General features: G+C 51.1%; 5 protein-coding genes across 5 annotated transcripts; 2 read left to right on the top strand and 3 right to left on the bottom strand.

The window, feature by feature from the left end:
- Positions 1 to 2,240: 2,240 nt before the first annotated feature.
- Positions 2,241 to 3,223, bottom strand: KY384_000385 (uncharacterized protein; the record flags this gene model as incomplete). Its single annotated transcript, XM_044808921.1, has 2 exons — positions 2,241 to 2,746; positions 2,824 to 3,223. The coding sequence occupies 2 exons, from the start codon at positions 3,221 to 3,223 to the stop codon at positions 2,241 to 2,243; spliced, it is 906 nt and encodes a 301-aa protein (XP_044665674.1).
- A 2,277-nt stretch (positions 3,224 to 5,500) lies between these two features.
- On the top strand, positions 5,501 to 6,582 carry KY384_000384 (uncharacterized protein; the record flags this gene model as incomplete). Its single annotated transcript, XM_044808920.1, has 2 exons — positions 5,501 to 6,355; positions 6,388 to 6,582. 2 exons carry the CDS (start codon positions 5,501 to 5,503, stop codon positions 6,580 to 6,582), a joined length of 1,050 nt encoding a protein of 349 aa, XP_044665673.1.
- A 2,029-nt stretch (positions 6,583 to 8,611) lies between these two features.
- Positions 8,612 to 9,596, bottom strand: KY384_000383 (uncharacterized protein; the record flags this gene model as incomplete). Its single annotated transcript, XM_044808919.1, has 3 exons — positions 8,612 to 8,974; positions 9,208 to 9,496; positions 9,541 to 9,596. The coding sequence occupies 3 exons, from the start codon at positions 9,594 to 9,596 to the stop codon at positions 8,612 to 8,614; spliced, it is 708 nt and encodes a 235-aa protein (XP_044665672.1).
- Positions 9,597 to 10,370: 774 nt separating this feature from the next.
- KY384_000382 (uncharacterized protein) lies at positions 10,371 to 13,953 on the top strand (the record flags this gene model as incomplete). The annotated part of the gene is made up of 3 exons (XM_044808918.1): positions 10,371 to 10,617; positions 10,681 to 10,705; positions 10,761 to 13,953. 3 exons carry the CDS (start codon positions 10,371 to 10,373, stop codon positions 13,951 to 13,953), a joined length of 3,465 nt encoding a protein of 1,154 aa, XP_044665671.1.
- A 4,596-nt stretch (positions 13,954 to 18,549) lies between these two features.
- Positions 18,550 to 19,662, bottom strand: KY384_000381 (uncharacterized protein; the record flags this gene model as incomplete). The annotated part of the gene is made up of 1 exon (XM_044808917.1): positions 18,550 to 19,662. The coding sequence occupies one exon, from the start codon at positions 19,660 to 19,662 to the stop codon at positions 18,550 to 18,552; it is 1,113 nt and encodes a 370-aa protein (XP_044665670.1).
- Positions 19,663 to 19,986: the final 324 nt, after the last annotated feature.

The following is a 19,986-nucleotide window of genomic DNA, read 5'->3' as shown; positions in this document are numbered from 1 at the left end:
CTCTCGGATTAAAGAATTCAATCGAGCAAACCGTCAAACACTCGCCCAGTGCCTTTAATTCCCAATCTGCGAGGCTCGTGCTTTTCCTTGACAAAGAACTCGACAAGCTCTGGGACATCATTGATGAAACGTATAAAGTCCAGATGAGCGCGAAGAAGGAAAAGTACGATAAGTTGCATGAAAAGTTCCTGCTATTCAGAAAGGGGAAAGGGACAGTAAGTCCTCACCTACTGCGCCAATTATTCACGATGAGACGGTTCACACAGCTGAATGCAGCTAATGGATTCAGGTGCTCTTCTACGAAGACTGCGAGACAATTCGCAACATGCAGGAGGGGATCCCAAGATGGCACGACCAATTCCCAACATGTATTTACCGCTTTTCGCCCTCCCACTCCTCCCACTCCTTCCCCTAGATACCCGGCTGTATACTGACTACTAACTCTCACAAAAGGGTCAGAGCAAGCCTCAGGCATTAACCAATACGTCCTTTGGACCGCGCTCGATAGCGAGGGCTTGGGTTGTAATTTGCAACATTGGAACCCGGTACCCGACATGCGCATCCAGCATGACTGGAATCTGCCTGAGCTTTGGAAGCTCAAGGCGCAATTAGTATTTGGTGGCAAGACAGGTGAGCCGGGCGAGTAGACTTTCAAGCCGGTGGAGGAGAGAGTGAGGGTCTTTGCATGAGAAGAGTGGAGGGGCATTGGGGCAGCTCGAATTAGCGGAGACATGAGAACTCCTGCCACTCATGAACGTGCTATCATCATGTCATTTGTTCTGAAATCGCGTGAATTGTTCTCCATATTTTCATGCATTAATCGAGCAATGCAATATTTTGCTCAAGAATATCTTTGTTGCTACCTGTTCCGCTCTCAATCCTGCGCCGAAAGATGTTACGGACTTTGGTAATACTTTCGTGTGAACAAATTGCTTGATCTTTCTTCCTTCAGATTGAATACCGCGCATTCACGGTTTGACCAAATCCTATTTGTTTGGGCCGTGCGACCTCAATATCCCATACTGCGAGTTTGAAAAGATATTATCGATCCTCATGACCAGCAACTCTGATCGTCAAGCTAGCCAAAATGAGCCTGAGTTCACTCCAATAGAGTACAATATCTGATTGTGCTGGATCCTTAGACGCTACGGTAGATTGTGATTCATAAGTATAACTGTCGACGGTGTGGATCAACGGATCTTCGCCTCATCGCGCACAACTAGGTCTTCTCTGCGAAGAATAGATGGAATTCCAGTCCTGTTACTTCCAGCAGGTGACGCAAGGACGAGCGCTGGAATCAAATACCCATCACCAATCTTCTCGGCGGGGGTGTATTCCTTATGCCACACCTCAAATGTAAACAGATAATTCCGATTGGCATGATCGATCAATCCAACTTTCAAGCCTCTCATGATGTCGACTAAATCATACCACCAAAGCTTTCTGGGGGCCACACCCGTCATCGCGGAGCCTACCCCAAAGAACAAATCAACTCCACTGGAGCTACTAAACGACCGCTTCCACGGGTCATGGCCGTCTGCGTTTAGCGGTTCAAAGGTTCGCGAATGCTCGTTGGCTTCCTCGACAGCGACGCGTTGCAAAGCATCAATTGCCCTCGAAAGTGCGATAGGGTCTATGCTGTCCCTGGCAGAGATGTGAAGCTCAAGCCGTGACATCGGGACTGCAACGATCCAGTCGTACTCCGAGCGAGTGGGAGAGTATGTCCCGTTTCCATAGACACTCAGCCACAGTGGCAAGAAGACGAGGTGAGATCATGCTTACGATGGTAAGGTATCCCTTGAGATATAGCCGGGAACTGAATTGGTCAAGCAAGAGGTCTCTCCGATTCCGGGCGGTAACGTTGGGAGAGCAGCGCTAAGGGCAGCTCTCAGATTCAATATGATCAACAGGAAAAAAGCGAAGAGTTGCGCCATGGTCTATGCAGCAAGGCAGACAGCGAAAACATACCGGCAATATGAAATCCTACCCCTGGAACGCCAAAAGATATACTTTCATCATTATCAGACAAGGACCCATCCCAAAGTGAGACTTCTCAGTACAGCGTGGCGGAGCGCTGTTGGATGTCCGCGCATAAGTTGGAAATCATGTGCGAAAATACACACTTACTGCATAATAATGTCTCAAACAAACGCGCATTTCAGAACAACAAACCCATTGTACATTACATCGTCGATGAAGAAGATCTCACCTACATTTCCCTCACCCGTCCCATCAACACCTCAAGGCAAACAAGTCAACAATCCCCCCAACTTCCCCAGCACAACCCCCTGCTCCGCCGCGCCCGCATCCGCCTTCGAATCCGCCTTTCCCACACTAACACTCGCATAGCACCCCGCCATCTTGACCACATCCTCCTCCCTCGGCAACCTTTTCTTCCCACACGTCTCTACATCATCAGGCGTAAAAACCGGCACCGCGGTCCCAATCCTGGTAAGCACGAACCTGAAATCCGCCGCTTGCGTACAGGTCGTGTCACCGACAGCACCAAAATTCACATTCAACCAAACATTCGTCGGGAGGTACGGCTTGCTTGACGCAAGGAGTGTGTCCGTAACATTCGTCGCCAAGTCGGCATAAATGCCTACATAAGGCGGCGCGGGCACATTCCAAGCGATTTTATCGCCTGTAGTGCCTGAGAAGGCTATGGCGGGGATACCCTCCTTGACAGCCTCGGTGGCCGCGCCCACGGTGCCAGAGAACTGCACGAACAGCGTGCCGGTATTGACTATGCAAACTGTCAATTCCCGCGCTAAACTTGCCGAAATGCGAACATCTGGCATTGAAGTGGTGGGGATATCTCACCTCCAACATTCGGCCCCGTAACAGCCACATCCACCGCCCCACCATTAAACAACTTCGGCGCCAAAGTCTTTATGCCATACTTCATCGCCGTGACGGGGAAAGAATTCACATAATTAAGCCCCGGATCCGACGCGTTGAACCCCTCCGCCGGCGAGCCGCGCGGACAGCTATCGAATTCACAACCGGTGAAAAGCAGCGGGGTGGCGGGGACGTCGGCGGAACCTGTGCCAGATCCATCTCGCGCCGGGGCAGATATTAATGCATTATTCCCCGCGGTTTTCAGAGAGGTGTAGAAGGTCCGGATGTTGAGCTCGGCCCAGCCGTCGTCGTTGGAGAGGATTATGTTGGCTGCGTGTGTGAGGGGGGTGAGGGCGAGGATGGCGAGGTCGATGAGTCTCATGGTGACGACCATGTGCGTGTGTGCTGGAATTACTTCGAGGAGGAATGCAGAAACGGAGAGCTTTTATGTTTCGAGCTCATCTTAGGTGGTGTGCCCAATCACATGCCGCATCCGGCTGTTTCTCCGGCGCCGGCTGTCATCGGGAGGGGAGTAGCCTGCCCAATTAGGGCTGTTGCCACACCCACATGTGGCGGGAATCTAAGCGAATAGGGGGAGGGCGCTAAGGGCTTCCGGGCGATGCTCAGGGCTATCGATGATCGCTCTTCCACACGCATGGCATTGGGTTGTACTCGGCAAAGAAACAATCTCGACAAATCTTTGTCAAAATGAGCTCTCACGCCACACTCTCCGTCTTCGTCGTAGGCCTACAATACTTTGATATCATTGAATGTAATGGTGTATCGTACTAGACGAAACGAACCGACATAGTTGAGATTGCTAGTGGTCAGAGAGTCAGCATAATCATTGAATGCACTTCTCCAAAGTGTCAAGGCGCCTACCTCATCGCTGCATCGGACTAAAAAATCGGCTATGTAACTACGATTTATCTAGTGAGCTACCTACTCGATAACAGAGCTATTCAGTATACTCATGCGTATGTCCATCTTGCGAGCGAGTCGTGGCCAACGGTAGAGCCACTTGATGAATCCGATTTTGGAACGACTACAATGGACTTGTTTACCATCATTGTCTCAAGTACGCGTTTCAGTCCAACACCCGCTGGAAAATACGAGACTCAGGAACGAGGGACTCTACATGGTCATTTGAGACTGGAGCCTGATTATTTGGGACGTCGACATCATCCCAACATGTCTGGGAGTTGTGATGCTTTAAACACGGACCCTAATCTTCCAACAAAATTTGTCAGGCCCAGATTTGCAAATCGTTGGCCGAAAATAGGCCTGTCTCAATATTGCAGCCGTGAGTATCTCCAAATTCAGCCCTAGGCCGCGCTTCCGAAACGCGAATCGAGGCTGGTGTAGACGGGACAGCTGTTCTGGAGCGTAGCGCGTAGCGCATAACAAGATAGTGCTGCGCATGGAACCTATGAGCTCTGAGACTGTGTCATTGGCGAGCAACGGAAATAGAAAGAACAGGTTGTGTTTGAAAAAGCTTGGACTTTCTACTATCCTTTATTATAAAGGCATGAGCGCCCTCTGCAACATACCCCATTATCTCACGAGCTTATTCGAGGCCCACATCATTTATTATACAACTACAGGATACATCCCTCGCCTAACATGAGGTCCCTAATCCTCATGACCCTCGCTCTCCTCTCAACCACCCAAGCCAAGACATCTTCCCCGCCCAAAGTCCTCAAGCTTCGAGACACCACCAACACCACCGCCTCCACCTCCACCTCCTGCCCCTCCGGCAACACCTACACCGTCGCAGCCGGCGACACCGCCACCACAATCTCCAAAACCTTCGCCGTCTCCACCCGCGGCATCCTCAACATCAACGGCCTCAACGCCCAAGGCACGGACCTCCAAGCCGGCGCCCCCATCTGCCTCCCACTAAAATGCCAGATCTACACCGTGCCCCCCGGCTTCGATTGCAACAAGCTGGCGCAAGCAAATGGGATCTCGTTGTTCGCGTTGAAGCAATACAACCTCGACATTGATGGCGGGTGCACGAACTTGGTCGAGGCGAGTAATGTGTGCGTGACGATGCCTGGATCGGACGCGAGTAGTGGTGGTGGTGCTAGCACGAATAGTACTGCGAGTACAACATCGTCGTCGACATCGGGTTTGGATGATTGTAATCCTTGCGATGCGAATGCCACGGCGGCGGATCTGGGAGTGACGGACCAAAGTGGTACGCCGAGTTCGTCAAGCGTGACACCTTGTGAGTATCTCAGCAAGCTAGTTTTGAGAAAGTACTGACTAGGGGAATAGTTCCGACGTTCTTCAATGATTCGGGGCCGGCGTTCGAGGCTAGTCTTGGGGGAGGAGGGACGCGAAGGGGGAGGAGGTCGGAAAGGCTGATTTGAGAGACATGGATATCCAATTTGGAGCGGTTTAGGGGAGAATAGCGATGTGGGATCTCACAAAGAGCCTCTAGAGAAAACCTGTTTCTAGAATGAAAGCCTTTGCTTCCAACTAGTGCCTTTGAAATCTATCTACCACCAGTATCAGCAACATTCGAGAGATAGTCTCTACCCCTCACTAACGCATGAGCGCAGCGGCCCGCTGCATGATCAAGAATCAATAAGACAACCATTTCCCTACCCCAAAATTCACATCCAACCCATCTCCCCCTCAAACCCCCATCATCATGACAGACCACGCATGCACCTTCTCCACCCCCCACGAAATCCACCTCTCCCGCACCACAGCCGCCCTAAAAACCCTCCTCAAATACTACGACCAAACCACCGGTCTCTTCAGCACAACCGGGTGGTGGAACAGCGCCAACGCCATCACCGTCCTGGCAGATTTCGCCATCATCTCCCCCTCCCTAAACACCATCCTCATCCCGCTCTTCTCCAACACGCTCACGCAGGCCCCGAAATCCCCGCACGGCTTCCCCGGCTTCCTCAACGACTTCTACGACGACGAGGGCTGGTGGGCTCTCGCTTTCCTCCGCATCTACGACGTCACGAACGAAGACGAGTATCTTGAAATTGCGATGGCGATTTTTGAGGATATGACGACGGGGTGGGGCGGGCCGTGTGGTGGGGTTTGGTGGAATAAGCGGAAGGAGTATACGGGGGCGGTTGAGAATGAGGTTTTTTTGGCGACGGCGGCGGGGTTGGCGAATAGGACTGCGAAGGGGGAAAAGGGGGAGGAGGAAGGGGGGAAGAAGAGGGGTTATTATAAGGAGTGGGCGGTGAAGCAGTGGAAGTGGTTTCAAGGGACGGGTATGATTAATGCGAAGTTTAATGTTAACAATGGGATTGATGCTGCGAATTGCAAGAATGATGGTGGGCAGGTGTGGACGTATAACCAGGGCGTTATTCTCGGCGCGCTGGTGGAATTGAATGTCGCGTTGCCGGACGAGGAGTACCTGGATACGGCGGAGAAGATAGCAATGGCTGCACTTGAGAAGATGACGGATCAGGAGGGCATTCTGCATGAGCCTAATGAACCAGATGTTGGGGCTGATGGAGCGCAGTTCAAGGGCATCTTTGTGAGGAATTTGAGGAAGTTGCAGGGTGTGAGACCGAGGAAGGAGTTTGGCGAGTTTGTGGCGAGGAATGCCGAGAGTGTCTGGCGGAATCGGGGGAGGGTGATGACTTGGGTGTGGTGTGGTCCGCGAAGACAGAGGAGGCGACGGCTGCGACGCAGAGTTCGGCTTGTGAGGCGCTGGTTGCTGCTTTGGCTGTTGTGGCTGGCGATGGTGTCTCTGTTGTATGAGGAGGGGGCTTTGCTCATCGAATTGTACACATGGGTGCTGGAAGGTGACGATGAATCCCAAGAATCCGATCGAGTCGTAGAGGTGTAGAGTATCAAGAACACATCATTTGATGAAGCACTTATACACATAAGCTCTGTCGCATCCTGTTATGACTAAATTCATGGGGGGATCAATGACTTCATCACAGGGCCAGTCGTACTCAAAGACGCTGACATTGAATGTATGTCAGGCCAGGAAATGCAAGTACTTAAGAAAGGAGAACACAGAGCCTTGAGAAGCTTCGAGCGGACCAGGAGCAAGATTGACCAGTGCTGTCGACGGCCATGCAGATCGGGGTTTTAGACATTCAGAGGTATATACTGTCGAACTGGATGGGAGGTTCAGCGTATCGCCATTCTAAGCAATTTTGGTCAACTTTTGCTTTACAGTCATACCCTTCAAGACGAGCCTGGCTTTGGGTCATCGTTCATGTTCAGCTTGGTCTTGGAGAAATTGAATTTGCGAGCGGACGAATGAGAGAGCCCTAAGCCATACCGTATTTGGATGCAATCCGCGGGACCGCCCAAAAGGGCAAAGCGCAATAACCCCCCGCGAGTCTCGATCTCCAGGCAACAAATAAATGCACCGCATAAGAACTCCCCATCTCTCTGCACATCCTCACTCTCTACTACTACAATGGCTCCAAACAAGAACGAACAAAGCACCCCCTTGCTCAACGACTTCGATGATTCCCACTCCCCCGCAGCAGCAACGTCCTCGAAACCAATGGACGCGTCGGAAGCCCCACCACCCTACAGCTCCTCCCCTCCTCCACGACCTGGCTCCCCTCTTCCTCCCTCATCCTCGCGACCCCCTCCTCCTCCTCCGCAGCCTACTCCCCCTCTCAATCCACCGCCCCTCTCAACGCAAGACAAGCAAAAGCCCAAGGCTACATCCCCCCCACCTCCATGACCACCTCCAGCACCTCGCACTCAGGGCGCCACCACATCACGCCCCTGGCAATCAACTGCTGCAACCACAGCGACACCTTCACGCACGCGTGCGGAGTCATCAATTGCTGCGAGGGCAAGTCTCAGGTGCAAAAAGCTTGTTTTGGAGTCAATTGCTGCGGGAGCGAGAGTATGCTGGAGAAGGCCTGCTGTGGGCTCAATATGTGCGGGAGTGAGAGTAGGTTGATGAAGGCGGGGTGTGGGATCAATGTTTGTGCGAGCGTTAGTGGGTTGCAGAAGGCGTTTTTGGGGGTTAATGTGTGTGGGAGCGTGAGTCAGCTGCAGAAGGCGTTTTTGGGGGTTAATATGTGTGCGAGTGAGAGTGCGTTGGAGAAGGCTGTATGTGGGTTTAATGTATGTGGGGAGAGTGGGAGTGAGTGGGCGGTGGTGGGAGTGGATTGTTGTGGTAGTGGGGGAAAATCGAGGGGGGGCTGCGGCCTTAGGATGTGTGGGAGCTGAGGGTCGAGAGCGATGGGTGGGGTATGCTTTGGACGTGGACAAGAGCAGGGCTATATAGAGACTCGGAGATCGGAGGGTGCAGCAAGCTTGGCTTCGTTCATCTTGAGGTAGGAATGGGCCATACACCTGTGTAAGAGCTGTGTCACAAAGCGCTGGGTGCTATGTGCTCCATATGTCTGCAAGGAAGAGCAGCTGCGCCTCAGAGCATTCGAGGCACCTAGTGCACGAACAAGAATTGAACGGGATGAATTGTCAAGTGAAACAATTGAGATTTGTTGGTTCGTCAGGCCGTTATTCAAGAATATTAGATCATCAATGGTGGTGTTAAAGGAGAGTCGTGGGCGCTCTTTCGAACTCCCTGACATTATCTTTGAACTCAGGCTCGAATCTGTGTCTTCACTTTTTGTCACCGAAAATTCTAGTCGATGCCGCCGTCAGCAAGTCTTGTGTACGAAGCAACCGTTCGACTTACGAAGGTGCTGCCTCCAACATGAGTACCGCCAGTCGAAACATCTTGGCCTTTCAGGACACCGCCGTAATTATCTCCTGCGAATTTCGTATTGGACGTGTACGTTGAGCTCTATCGGGATGTCAGCGAAAGGGTCTGGATATTTGGTATAATCTGTCTTACGTCTTTAACGTGCTTTTCACCTTTGGCCTTGATGGCTTCAACCCAGCGTCTGAGTTCATTCATGACTCTCTGATAGTTGTTGTCGTCTTCCCTGGAGAATTTGCACATTCCGATGTGATCGTCGCTAAGGCTGAGCTGTTCAAACCCTTCAATACAAGCCGAAGTCTTCTCGACAATCTTGCCTATGTGAGTGGCGCGCTCTTCGAAGAAACACATCACATGAACTTCAGTCTCAGGATCCTCTTTACGTGCCCTCAACCAACCTGGGAAGAGGGTTCCCACAATCATGAGTGGTGCAGACTCCTTGTTTAGCTGGCTGATGATGTTGGTATTGGGGGGGCTGCTCTTGTGGAATAAATGGGAGAATTTCTGGATCTTCTCGGCTCAAGCCACTTTATCGGAACCCTGAAATGGCGTTCCCAAGAAAGCTACGCCGCCTGTATCCTTGTCGAGGCTACCATCCTCCGACGTGTGCTTGTTATGTTCCGTAATAAGGCTCTTCGCTAGTACGTCAGCAATTGTTCTCAGCATCTTTCTAATCTTACATATGCACACACGATCCCACCAAGGCTATGGGTCACGAATATGATTGGACGTTTCGTCGACTCTGGCGTTGATCTCTGGCTTCGCAGCTCTGTGGCCAATAGCCGGGCGTGGTCTTCTATTTTGTTACTGGACTCTGGATTCCAAAAGCTCGAGACATCAGCATTGTAGCCCCACGAGAGGATCCGAGCATCATTGATGTCTTTTGATAGGAGTTGAGCTGGCCAGAAGACACCGTCCTTCGACCACGTGGATACACGTCCGCCGCTCAGACCATGGATGAAGCAGATACTGTCTTGCTTTAGCTTGGAAGGTTGAAGTCTCGGAGCACTCACTCGACCACAGGTGATACAGGACTGTGAATCTCGAGCATGCCTTCACCATCTTCCATCTTTGGTTTCGTGCTTTGACTACGTCGCTTTGCTTCGGGTATCCTGGCACACCTGTACTGCTTACGGTCAAAAGAAAGCGGAGGGTACAGAATTCAGCACTTCGACTTTTGGCACCCTGTGCAACTAGGGAACCGGCTACTCGCATGGCTAGTATCTCGTTGAGTCACGACTCCAGAGCCTCCTAAGCTAGCGAATACGAGAAATGCAAATATCCGTCGGCAGGAGTAATGCAACAGATATGCCACGTCACATCTTCGGTCACCTGCATTTCGTTACCTTACACCAACTTCGATGACTTCACGACCGTGATGGAGTCTGCCAAACGGCTTGTAACGACAGTGAAGAACATGCCACGAGCGATTGCGAGAGAATTGACAGAATCATACGGCGGAATAATGTTCGAAAATCACAGTAGCGAAGGCAAGAGGCGAAAAGCCGCAATAGCAAACAAACCTTGCCTCAATTTCTGCGAACGGCCGTCGGTGTGACCAACGTCAATACGACCACCAGCTTTTGCCTTTCTTCTGCTTGTCTGCCTCCAATCAGGGATGGCCCCCTGCATCGCAGCTCAAATCCTCCATCAGCAAGAAGTGTCGAGCGAGACCATCTATCAAACTTCTGAGCTGTGAAGGTGAATAGCGATCCAAGTGCTGACTGCATAAGGATCATTGATCGCAGGATGGCTCAGCACGAAGCTCAGCATACAGCGAATACCAATATTGCTGGCCCCAACCTTGGCGGCGTACAGATCGGCCAGAGTATCACTCATAATCATGGTTCGCCTTTTCAAGCGCTCATTTTGCTTGAGGTCCTTCACTGACATCTCGCTATCAGGGTCTCCTGATCGGTCGCAAACGATCAGAGATTGGGTCTCACCTCTTGGTGACGGTTTTCGTGTCAAGCAGAAAGATGTGCTGAAGAGCGCTGGCTATGTATCTGGTGCAGATCGTTTTTTGGAGTCGTCGGCATTCCGTCATTGGAAAGACGGTCGAGAGCCAGTTCTATGGTGCTCTGGCATGCGTAAGCTGCCCTTGATATTAAATTTGTGATACTCTTGCGATACTGACATTTATCTGGCTTCAGCTGGCGTGGGTAAGACTGTACTAGCGTGAGCCCCGCTCGTGCAGATTATCAAATTGAGGAACTGATGATTGTCTGAACAGCGCTTTCGTATCTGAAGATCTCTACAATTCACTTGACCGTCAGTCGAAGACAGTAATAACGAGCATCTATTGTGACTACAAGCAACAGTCTGAGCAAACACCTGAGAACCTTTTTGCAAGTCTGGTGCCGAAATATCTCTTGGATGAAAACAAAATATTAATGAAAGCCCTGGAAAATCTTTACACCAATTGTGAACGCGGCCTCTTAAATCTTGAGCTCGAGGATATCCAACGCTTCGTCAGGCTGGCTTATGCAGAACTTGATGAAGTTTATATTGTCATAGACGCTCTTGACGAGATGCTGGACCTCAATCGCGCACAGTTTCTACGTATCATTGACCAGTTTTCAACCCGTGAATTGGGTGGCCGAGACCCAAAATTTCGTCTCTTGATCACATCTCGTTACAGCAAGGATCCGCCATTCCAGGACTCCTTTGAACAAGAGATCTACGCTAATGATACCGAGATTGAAGACATGGTCAAACGATACATTGGAACACCGGATCTGTTTGGGAGCTTCAGCATGTCAGCATCTTTTCGACAGCGCCCAGATATGCGAGAAAAGACAGTTAGCTCAGTTGTCTCTCAAGCTGATGGTTTGTTCCTAACCGCCAAGCTACACTTGAATTCCCTGTATCATCTTTTCAACATTCGTCTGCTCGACGAAGCGCTCCAGAAGCTGCCAAAAAGCATTCACGAACATTACCAGAAGGCCTGGGATAGAGTCACGCATCAGGAAAAGTGCCAAAAGGAGCTAGCAGAGCAAGCGATGTGGTGGCTTTGTCTTGCGACTCGCCCTCTCACCGACCAAGAGCTCTGTCATGCCCTCGCTGTACAACCTGGAGATTCTTCTGTAAACAACAACAACCTTTCGGATATTGATGATATCATAAAGTCTTGTAAAGGTCTCATCGCGAAGGATGCGCAGAGTGGTGTGGTCCGGCTTGCGCACTCCACCGTTCAGAGCTTTCTAGAAACCCAGATTCAAGAGAGTTCCGAAGACGTTGGCGCCTTTTTGACTACAAGATGCTTGACCTACCTCCGAATCAAAGAGTTCAGTTCTAGGGTGTGTGATTTTTTCAGCCCTTCGACAACGGAGGTCGATTACAAGGTCAAAGGATACAAAAGGGTCGCTAAACAAAGATTTCTTTCCGAAAGGCTACGAATGTATCCCTTGCTGGACTATGCTGCCAAGAGCTGGGGCATTCACGCCCGCGGTAAGCCAGAGGTCTTGCTCCAGAAGCAGATTCTTGATTTCTTGACTTCAGGTCGGCCCTTGCGTAATGCTCTTATGGTACAATACCAGCGAAGATGCAGGATTCCTCACCAGGAGCTTCCTATCGACCTTCAAGACATAATACCTCTACATGTCGCAATCGGATTTGGTTTGACCACCATTACAGAAGAAGTGTTGAAGTTTTGGACCTTTGAGCAGAGCAAGCTGGAGAGTCTTGAAGGGGTACGCGCGCTCTACTGGGCAGCATGGTCAGGAAACAAGGTTATAGTAGACTCTTTATTGAGGTTCGGAATAAAGCCTGAGATTTCCAATGAGCCAACATCCTTCAATGCCTTTGGCTATAGCATTGTCTACGGACACAAGGAAGCCATAGACGCGTTTCTGGATCACGGATATGGGGTTGCAGGGAGTGCGCCTTGCCAAATTCATCTGGCGGTTTGTGCTCAGGAAATTAGAGTCTTACAAGCATATTACGATTCTCAAAAAGATAGGGCAGCAAGACTTTTGGATCTGAATAAGATCTTGCGCATTGCCAGTCAGCTTGGGGGACCGACTGTTCTCGAGTGGGCATTGAGTTTGGGCGCTCAGATTGACGCGCAGACTGAAGAATTCGATGCGCCAATTCATGAGGCCGTCACATATGGCCGCACTGACTTTATGCAATCTCTCATTGCACATAACGCTGACAGAGACTGCCGAAATGCAAGGGGTTTCAGTCTACTACAGAGCGCAGCGGCGAATCAGCAGATTTTCTGGACTCGTCTAAGTTTTGCGAAATTCTTCCATGAAGCCCATTCAATTTCCCCTTCCATGATTCGTCCTGACATCCTTGAGTTCCTAGACTGCACAAAAACGTGCTTTCAGGAGGCTGCCTGCTCAGCGAAATCGGCCATCGACAAAGCATCCTTCTTTCACCAGCTTATTGAACATTCAGACTTCCTCGAGCTCGTCTTCGAAGAGTCTCAAAGTCGAGAGATGATCCGTATTCTTCTCGCCAACGGCGCTGATATCAAAGAACGCACCGCGAGTCAGGAAACTTTGCTACATCTGGCGGCCCCAAGTGTCGCAAGAATGAAAGAGCTTCTAGAGTCATCTGCGAATTACTACGATCATCGATTTGACGTCAACGCAAGGGATCAGAACGGCAGGACACCACTGCATCATGCCGCCGCCGCCGGTTGCGCAGAATCCATGGAGTTCTTGATCGAACGTGGAGCGGACCCCAAAGCAGTAGACGACACAGGTGCAACAATAACTCATCTAGCTATCTATGATATTGCCAGTGTCATGGCTGCTTTGGATGCTGGCTGTGACGTCAATGCCTTGGATAATTGGCATAGGACACCCTATCACTGCGCATCACTGGCAGAAAAGCCTAGCAGCGAAGTGCTTAACTTTCTGAGCAATCATCTTGACGTTGATCCGCTGATCCAGGATGCGTTTGCGATGACTGCAAACGGCTACTTAGAAAAGACCGAGGATATTGAGGTAGAAAACGCGAGAGACGAAATTGTCAAATCCCAGAGGAATGTCAACGAAAAGCATCTTGATCCAAAAGCGTTCACAGAGAGAAGTAGCTGGAATAAGGATCTGTTCTCGCGAGTGCTTCACAAAGCCGAAATTGCCCGTTCACTGGGTGACTGCAAGTGGGAAGATGAGTACGCGTACTTCCTTGTCAAGGCAATGTCTCAAAGAAAGTACAAAGAAGTTCGAGCGTGGGAAGTCGTCGAGAGTTTCGAGGACGAGGATTACGTGCCGCTGTCAGAGGAGGAAACTTGGAGGCTCGAGGACGGACCGGGTGACTTCAGGTCAAGTGGTAAACCGGGCGAAAGCGTGCCCCGTTTGAAAACTAAGACTTGGCTTGCTGAACAAGCACCAATCTTCGGGAATTTTTTCCACCAGTTAGATCTTTATTTAGCCTCTGGCGGAAAGGCAGAGAATTTCAGGTTCCGGTGAAAACACTGTTCTTTCCACCACAGGCTCTGTAGAGGTGGACTCAATGGAGGCTTAAAACAAGCACCGCCAACTCAGGTTTACCAAAATGCATAATCAGAGCGCATTAGCAATGGGACACTACGTCAATCAGCACCAATACCCATGATCGACCTCCTCTGTTTGCATTCAGAATCCACGAAACAAGACATTGAAGAAGATCTTGAGACCTCTCTTACCAAGATCGTAATTCGTGGAATAATGCCAAATATCCAATGCAATGCCCTACTAGACCCTGACAGAGACTCAGACACAAAAGCCACGATTCAATAATGTCATTCGGAGCATTCATGCCAATGGATATACAACTACTTTTCAACCACACCCACTCTTTTCAACACCACCACACTAACACGTCACACCCTGCACAACCTGCCCCTGACTCCCATAACACTGCCCATCATTCCCTTTTGTGAGGGTCTGCCCCCCACTCCCTTCACCCCCTCCACTCCCACCACTCCCACCACTCCCACCACTCCCACCACTCCCACCACTCCCACCACTTCCACCACTTCCACCACTTCCACCACCACCAGACTGCCCACACGACGCCCCCGGCACCACCGCCCCGCTAGTATTATAGCACTGCCCGTCCCCGCCCAGCGTGAGACTCTCCCCACTTCCCCCTGCACTTCCACCTCCGCCCCCGCCGCCTCCGCCTCCACCTCCAGGAGGGAGACTGGGGGAAGCGCCTAGACCTGAACCCGTGCCTGTACCCGTGCCCGCGGGAGCAGATCGACTAGCCCAATGCCTATCATGCCTTGTATCAGCCCATCTCCCTTTCACCCCCCTCCCTTCCCCTCCTCCCCTCCTCCCCTCCCTCCCCTCCCTCCCCTTCCCCCCAAAAAGAAAAAAAAAAAGAACTCACCACGTAGCAGTCATCTGCCCCGGATCATCCGTGCCTCCATTCATAATCACATACTGGCCCCACGCAATATCGATGTGTGCGAGATCGCAGTTCCCGCACGTGTCGCCCACTATCATCGTCACGGCGGGTCCGCCCCCGCCCGCTTTGGCCGCCACGATTGACTGTCCGCAGATTGATGGTTTGTAGGATTGGTCGGTTATCCATTGCGTGGAGACCGCTACGACTGTGTCGTCTGTTGTGGGGTTAGTGGGGGGGGAAAGATGGGGGAAGGGGGGAGGGGGAGGAAGGGGAGGGGAGGGGAGGGGGATGGGGGGTATGTTTACTTTCCGAGTAGGTGATGCCACAGGCACCTAGATTTCCGAATCTATGGAAAGTGCCGAGGCCGGTCTGACTGCATGCGGGCTTCCATGTTAGACCTGAAGTTGCTTTCGAGAGGAGAAGATGGGGGGAAGCGATAGCTTACTCTGAAGAAAAATCCTGGCCGCCTCCACCACCTTGTGGGACTGGGACTGGGCTGGCATGTATTGCGGCTGGCGCCAGCACCAGGCTGAGAAGGATACTAGAGAGGGGGAGGGACATGTTTATTAAGAAGAGAAGTCCGCGAACCTGCGCTTGATGGTATTGAATGTATTAGGCTAGTGGTCAACACTGGAATATCCTGTCCCCACATCCCAAGGCCCTCATGCCCTCTTACATATATTGCTTGGGCGGAGAAAAAAAGCCTCACGACCTCCACGCCCCGCGACGGTTTCATTGTGCGGGGTCAACCCCAGCCGCTTGCCAATAATGAGCCGTCCTCTCTGATGGCTAGAATAATAATGTCTGCTGCCTTGTGTTGCGTGGGAAAGGGTCGGTCCAATTGCGACATCGGCGCTGTTGCCGATAGGCAGAGTTTTCCCGTAGCCCACCTATGTCAGGCTGTTCCGCCGCCAGCATTATTGTCGTATCAAGTGTCGGGGTGATACGATAGGGTCGGGACGCGGCCCTAGTTGGACAGGGCACCATGTGATTGACTTGCCTGTCCAATTCTGGTGCTGGTCTGCGGCCTGATGATGGTGTCGTTTCGGAAGATGAGCCAAGCGCGGAATGTTTCACTGTGAAACGTGTTCCAGGAATGGTCGCGGCTGCTTCAGACGTCTACCTGGCCAATCGATTGGGGAGGTCTGTAGGTTGGGCTGAGAGTCAAAGTTGGCGTTGGGTGCTTGAGCATGCTCGCAATAAACGGCGTTTGAGCTCTGAGGGTGTAAGGCGCGGCACATTCTTGTAGGAGATATAACCATTGAGCAGTCAACATATCCCCACTTGAGCAGGTCTCGCATCCTCTTGCCTCTATCATTTGAGCGGAATACTGCCTTGAATACTGCCTTGAAGCTGAGTTTCATCCAGGCGTTGCGACCGACCGGTAGGGTTCCGAGCCACTTTGTAGCTTTCCTCTCCAATCAAACGCTCTTCCGCTTCTCATGCAAGATCTGGAATCTCATTTTCCGTCTTAACCCTTATTTTGGCACGCAGCCCCGCATCCATGGCTCGTCATTGTTGCTTCTAGACTGTTTAGATGCCCTGTTTATCACACAAAACTCCCTGTTTCTGACTTGATACATCAGTGCGCAGGCTCAGCTCACACGCCTGGATTCGCGAACGATGACGTCGCGAGAAGCCTTTCGTTTCTTCACCGGAGGACCCAAGGACTCCGTCAAACATCCCCTCCCGCCGCCGTAAAGATGAGAGAGATGACGCTGGTAGCCCCGCGTCTCGTCTGTATCATTGCCGAAATGCCGTGAATTATTGTCAACTCTCGTGCATTTCTTGAAAGCTGCTAGGGTCCTCTTGCCACGCTGACTAACGCATTGTCATATATCAGGTGCAGTGGAACCAGAACTCAACGAAAGGCGAATGTGCCGCTTGGCGTCGGCGTTTTGCTTCTGTGTGGGTTCAATCCTCGTGAGATAGGACAGACACCTCGTTTCGGAGTGAGGGGTCTCTCTTTCCGTCAATTTAGTAATCAGCTCGGTGACCGGGTGAGTCTCTTGAGCCGTGCGCGGTTGATGTTTTGGGATACTCTCCAGGGTCTCCAATCCAGCCCGTGTGTTGGTCAATCCTAGCACGTGGGCCAGCGAAATCTTTTCCCACCGCTCAATGCTAGCCTTACAAGCCGGCTCCGGAAGCAAGAGCAAGGACAGGTAGGTCTCAGACCAGATAAACTTCGCTTTCCCACAAGAGAGGAAAGCCATCCGCTGCAACGGAATTTCCTAAAGCGTTCATCCGTTAAGGGCGCCGGCCGGAGCACCGAGTCGGCCTCGTATTTAACCGCAACGGCAGAGGACAGACGTCCTTGGCACCCTTCCCACTCACGTGGTTTCAGTCAGCCTGCTATTTCATAGTCTGGCGAGGTGTCTATTTTGTTGAAACCTAAGCAGCCAGCCTGATGCACCTCCAAAAACACGCGAAATGGGCTCCCCGGATATAGAACTTAGACTTCGAGAGCTGCCGAGGATGCCTTTGAGATAACCCGGCACCACCCCTTCCAGACTATGGGATATCCATTTCACTCGTTGTCGATAATCCATGCTCCAGCAAGCCAGTCATTCTCCAAAAACTTGAACAAAAAAGACTCGAGCGAGATCCACATCGCTAATACCTCCATACCCCATGTCAAGCATCGAAAACCTGAACGCGATCTCGCGCCTTGTTGCAAGGGCACTACAACGACTGATGATCCCCACCGCTATATCGTGCACGTCTTGATAACTGAATATGGCTGTATCAGTACTACTGCGAGTGTGCAGCTCGATGTGGCAGGTGCCGCTGGCCCAGATGATTGGGTTGCCTACGCTTCTTGGCCCGAATGTCATCGGTTGGGCATAGTGTTTTTCGTCTTTGAGCGAATTGAGGGCGTTCTGACAGGTATGATAGGTGACTATTGGATGAATACCTTCTTCTGGAGGTGATGGGAAACATTGAGTTATCCGTTCCCGTTCGTTTGGCGCGAGAGATGCGCCTGATGTGTTGAACATGAGGATGTTCCAATTTGTTGGGGTGCCAGATGTCATCTTGAAAAATGCGAAGAACAAGATGAGGATCACACTTGTGCCCTTCATGTCGGGCTTGGTCTTTGAACGATTCGGCCAGGCTCTAATACTTCCTTACTTTTTTACTTTCAAGATGTGCGAGCCAACCGAAACCTTCCGTTGACTGTCATCGGTCTTTCGTTTCCTTATCGAGCTCTGGTCTCATCGTCAAGTCGGTTCCAGATTTCTTTAATCCTGATGCAACGAGCCAAGTACTGGTTTCTTGCTGGAGGATCCGGCTGCCCCAGACGCAGATCACGTTTCGTACAAGAAATAATTATATCAAGACCAATGTTCGTGATATGTAGGTATGAAATCGCGCTTCTCATCCCTGAGACGTGGTTTGCAAAGGTCCCGTAAGCGCAAGACGTTCCATGAATACATGCGGGAGTTTGGTCTCTGCACGTTAAAGCCGCAACGCTCACCCAATTGGCGGTGACTTACTTGCATGATCGGCGAATGATCAACCCGCTTCGTGAGATGAATGCTAAGGACCTGACATTTGACTGAGTCTTCTCGTAACATTTCAAGAGAAACTTGTGTGAGCATAGTGGGTTGTCAATAATACCCAAAGCGACCACGTGAGGGATTGTTCGAGGTCTTGCTCACAAACCCTTGTCCATTTCAAGACTGCATCTCAATGCTCTTTTCCTTCTCTCTTTGTTCATTGCGCAATCGCTCCATGCGTTGATTTTGTCGTCTAGAGCCAAAGGACCAGCTGCCAAGGACAAGCATCGTAAGTACAACAGTGAACAAAAAGTACAACCATATCCAGCCGCTGACAACGTCATTACGAGACTGGAAATCAAAAAAGCTTGTGCTGAAGAACGTCGCAATGAAGGTGCCTGGCAGGAAGATAAGGGTTACAGCAGCATTTATTCGCATGTCGATATTGCCACGTTGGGTGAGAAAAGCAAGGTTGCGGGATTCCTCGGCAATTTCTTTCATCGCAGCGCTTTCTTTGAGGGAAGCTTCGGCGAGACGATGTGAAGAAGTAGCTGTTTCGATATTGACACGGTTGTCTTTTTGTCCGATGAGGCTAAAGACCTGCCATATATCTGAAGTCAGCTCAGATGTCAGGTAATGCATATCTATTCGCTCGGTTGAAGGCAATGCGTGTCGAGGTAGGAGACAGACCGTTTGTACTTGTGCTTGTGTCCGCTGTAAGAGAAGAGCTCGGTTCAATTGGACGCCTTCAACAAGATTGCGCAAGAATAAGACTCTCTGCTGTAGTATTTCCCGTGGAATCGAGGCTGGAAGCTTGTCATCAAATAAAGACAGCAGGTCAAGAGCTTTGAGGCTAGCGGTGAATGTCAATTCACAGAATGCTAGTGTTCCAATAATGCATGTCAACTTCTGCGTGATGAGGTCAAAATCCAGGAGACCTGCTTTCGCTTTGAGAGCCTCACGTGAGATGTTACGACGTGGGTCAACGGAGAAGCCGTACTTCATCCCAGTCTCAAGCTCGAGACTCTCGAGTGCACGAGCACGATGTTCAATGACTGCAACAAAACGGCTAGCTTTCAATCCAATCAGAAGTATTGGAATAAGTAGAGGATTGGGAAAGGAGCATTGTGAGGCGCGGATGGACTCCTTCAGTACCTCGATCTCATCTGTCTCTAAGCCTTGGACGATACAGGATGTGGTTCCCGAAGATCTTTCGTAGGTCGCAGCGACGCAGTAGTCCCAATTACGTGACCGGCCGCCACAGATTACCAGACCTGGAGAATCAGCCATGCGACTAGACAAGAATAGGAGGATTCAGACTTAGTCGCTCGTCTACTCCCAACGTCTCGCTTCGACTCGTGGTGACTGGGAACGTGTGGATCATGGCCGCGCGAAGCGCAGGGTTCATTCGCCACGCAGATGTCAAATGGCTGAAAGTGTCCTCGCTCATAGGCAGCGGTAAGAGATCCCCATCGCTGACATGGGTCTCAGGACTGCAGATGCTGAAAAGACGAATCAGCTCAAGAGTTTCAGGCTGTGCACAGTGAGACTTACAGCACTCGTAACAATCGCTCGCTCGGGTCAGTCTCTCTATCAGCTTCTTGTCTTGTGGTA

This window comes from Bacidia gigantensis, assembly GCF_019456465.1.
Source record: "Bacidia gigantensis strain McMullin 20006 chromosome Unknown contig_49, whole genome shotgun sequence".
Taxonomy (NCBI): domain Eukaryota; kingdom Fungi; phylum Ascomycota; class Lecanoromycetes; order Lecanorales; family Ramalinaceae; genus Bacidia; species Bacidia gigantensis.
Note: the sequence above shows the minus strand (reverse complement) of the source record. Positions and strands in the feature narration are given on the sequence as shown.